General features: G+C 36.4%; 1 protein-coding gene across 1 annotated transcript; it reads left to right on the top strand.

Annotated features, from left to right (window-relative positions):
* Window positions 1–205: 205 nt before the first annotated feature.
* On the top strand, window positions 206–1046 carry LOC132800600 (secreted RxLR effector protein 161-like). Its single transcript, XM_060814680.1, has 2 exons — window positions 206–877; window positions 972–1046. The coding sequence occupies exons 1-2, from the start codon at window positions 206–208 to the stop codon at window positions 1044–1046; spliced, it is 747 nt and encodes a 248-aa protein (XP_060670663.1).
* Window positions 1047–3428: the final 2382 nt, after the last annotated feature.

Raw genomic sequence — 3428 nt, 5'->3', positions numbered from 1 at the left:
TTTATATGTAGATGATATGTTGTTGTTAGGACCAAATGAAAAAGTTATTGATTCAGTTAAAAAGTTACTAAGTTCAGAGTTTGATATGAAGGAGCGTGGTTAGGCAAAAAGGATTTTGGGCATGACAATTGAAAGGGACAGAAGAAATAGAAAGATGAAACTTCAACAGACTTCATATGTTTAAAAGATACTTTCCAAGTTCAATATGAGTGAAGCTAAGCCTGTTTCTGTGCCCTTAGGTGGTCATTACAAGTTGTCAATGGAACAGTGCCCTAGTAATGAACAAGAAAGAGAAGATATGATTACTGTACCATATTCAAGTGCAATAGGTTCAGTTATGTATCTTATGATCAGTACAAGGCCAGATTTGGCTTATGCAGTAAGTGTGCTCAACAGGTTTATGTCAAATCCTGGAAGGAGTCATTGGGATGCAGTAAAGTGGCTCTTAAGGTATTTAAAACTCACTGCAAATGAAGGATTGGTGTTTAAAGGCAGCAAAGATGGAATAGAATTGCTTGGCTACACAGATGCAAATTATGCTGGGGATCGAGATAAGAGAAAGTCAATCTCAGCATATGCATTCACTGTTTGTGGGAATTGTGTTAGTTGGAAGTCACATTTACAAGCCATAGTAGCTTTGTCTACTACAGAAGCAGAATATATGGCAATAACAGATGCTGCAAAGGAAGCAATATGGATTAAAGGTTTACTGTCAGAACTTAATATGTTACACAAGGCTGTCATACTCTATTCAGATAGTCAAAGTGCAATACACCTTTCTAAGAATCCTGTGTTTCATGAGAGGTCAAAACATATTCAGATTAAATATCATTTCATGCGGGATATGGTGGAAAGGAAGGAAGTAAAGTTAGAAAAGGTACCTACAGAACTTAATCCTATTGATATGGGTACTAAAGTTTTACCCCTGAGCAGGTTTAATTCATGTAAAACCTTACTCAATATTGGGGTAGGCTAATGTTGATTTAAGGGAAGATTGCAAGGAGGGTTCACAGAGTTTCTGCTATAATTACACTCTTGAGGATTAGGTGGAGAAATGTAAAGAAATAATCCTCAAGAGCTGAGGAGTTTGAGAATTGATGTGCATCTGCTATTTAAGCTTATGCATAAAGGAAGTAAGAAATGATGCCGTTTTTTATATAATACATTTACACAGTTTTGAGAAGAAGAACGACAGCGTTTTTCATTTGGTTTTAATGATTTAAGTAGGACGGTGTCGTATTGGCACAACGGTGGTTTTATCTGGATAACAGAATCACGTGCAAGCCATGTGAATTAGTTATGGTGGTTATGTGAAGGGCTAAGTATCATTGGTCCACGTCATTTGAATTGCCACATCAGCAACAGCAATGCTGGATATATATAACGGTCTTCGTCTTCTTCATTTTTTACTTCTGGATTTTGCAGAATTACAGAGCTAAGGTTGAGTTTGTGTTTCAGTGATTGTGAGAGGAAGTTGAGTTCTTCGTGTTTGTACAAACTCATCAAAGTAATCTGTAGGTGTAGGAACGATTTCTTTGTGAAATTGGTCAGGACAAATTGAGTGAGGGTGTATGTGGGCTTACGGGTTGGGTTGGGTGTTGTTCTGAGTGATTCACCATTATAGAACCTGTTAGGCTCTTGTTTTCCTCATTTTATCAATAATAGCAGAAGCTCAGAACCTGAGCACGAGGACGTAGGCAATAGTTTTTGGCCGAACCTCGTTAAATCATGTGTGCATCTCATTGATTTTATTTTTTGTTCTTTCTGTTTTTCCACAACATGGGTTAATACAGCCACCACACAAATTATAGGGTAAAACAAATTATAGGGTAAAAGAAAACTTACCCTATAATTTGTTCCATTGTAGGATATCAGCTGACAGGAACCTTATATTCCAATCCTCATCAATAGAAGATATTCTGTACACCATACCAGAGATCAACGAGGGTAACATCTTTTTTGGGAACTGCAAGAACACAATTATAATCATTCAGGGATGGTAATAATGGTGAGGTATGATCTGTACAATTACTACAGATCTGTAGTATTATGGATGGCTGTTCAGATAATCAATTATGCTACAAAATTGAGATACAAGTTAAGAAAGGATAATAACTCATAATATTCAGACGTCCGAGCAAACCCAATCAACAACCTCTTCAGCCAAGGGCAATGTTGCTCTTCGATCATTTTGTATGCAAAGTTTCTATCTGAGTAGTGCGCATTAACCTATAAACATGAAGACACAAACTTCAGATTATGGAATATTAATTAGACTTCACCAAAGAGAATTTTTTCAAAAAACAAATATCCTCCCACACCAAATGAACACTAATACGAAATGGGTTGAGAAAACATACTGGAGGAGCACTGGTTTGGGGGATGAATGTGTATGTTGAATGGAGAAGCCTAATGTTAGATAGAAGCCTATCCCGATAAGAGACCACTCAAGCCTCAAATGGAGCATCACCAGGCCCTATTGAAAATTCCCTTTGAAGCAAGCGTGTTACAGAGCTTGAAGGTGTCAGCAACATTCGTGTAACAGCTTTTACTTTTCCACTGTTAACATAATTGCATTCAAGATCATCATCCATGGCTTCCATGAGTCAGTCTGTCGTACCATCCAGAAACTATCGGTCCCATCTCATAAGAGAAAACATTAGCCTCTCCATAAAAGAACCAGCTCCCAAAAATGCAACCTCAGCAGGGGATAGATCCATTAGACGAGCAAAACCAAAAGTTCCACTTTTATCTGAACAGCCGTCCAAGCTAATCTCTTTTGAAAATATTGATTGATAAACATTTTCCGGAGAATATATGTTGAACTATTTCAGAAAATATTCTTTGCAGAGACCACGTGTATAAATCAGGGGATCATATAAGGTTAATCAACCATATATGTTGGAGCTAATAATAAATTGGGAATGGATATAAGTCTATAGTGCATATGATACGAACCTAGGACGACCTGCTCCTAAACCCGTATTATATTAGCCCGGATCTTTAATTAAGTTCAAGTTCTAATGGAATGGACCTCAACCCCTAACCAACCTGTGGTTAGAAACCTTGGTATAATGTAGACGCCACAATAGGGGATGGAAAACCAATTGATAAGTCAAGCTAAAACAAACAATTCTCTAATGGTGTTTTAGGTGTTCTCAAAGAACAAAGAGATAATTAATCTCACAAGTATTTTCTCAATCAAATCAAAGTTAATTCTTATTGAAAAATAAGCCTTTAAATAGGCTTTGAAAGAAACAAAATAAACCCTAAAAACCCTAGGAAAAACCGGCCACACAATGAAGAAGTCTACCTTGGCCGAAACTTTCCTTTTCCTAAACTAATTTGGATTAATTAATTCCTTTATTTTGAATTAGGAATTAATTAATTTACAATGAAAATAATAAAATAATAAATTTCCTAAACTT

Source organism: Ziziphus jujuba, chromosome 1, assembly GCF_031755915.1.
Source record: "Ziziphus jujuba cultivar Dongzao chromosome 1, ASM3175591v1".
Lineage (NCBI taxonomy): Eukaryota > Viridiplantae > Streptophyta > Magnoliopsida > Rosales > Rhamnaceae > Ziziphus > Ziziphus jujuba.
Note: the sequence above shows the minus strand (reverse complement) of the source record. Positions and strands in the feature narration are given on the sequence as shown.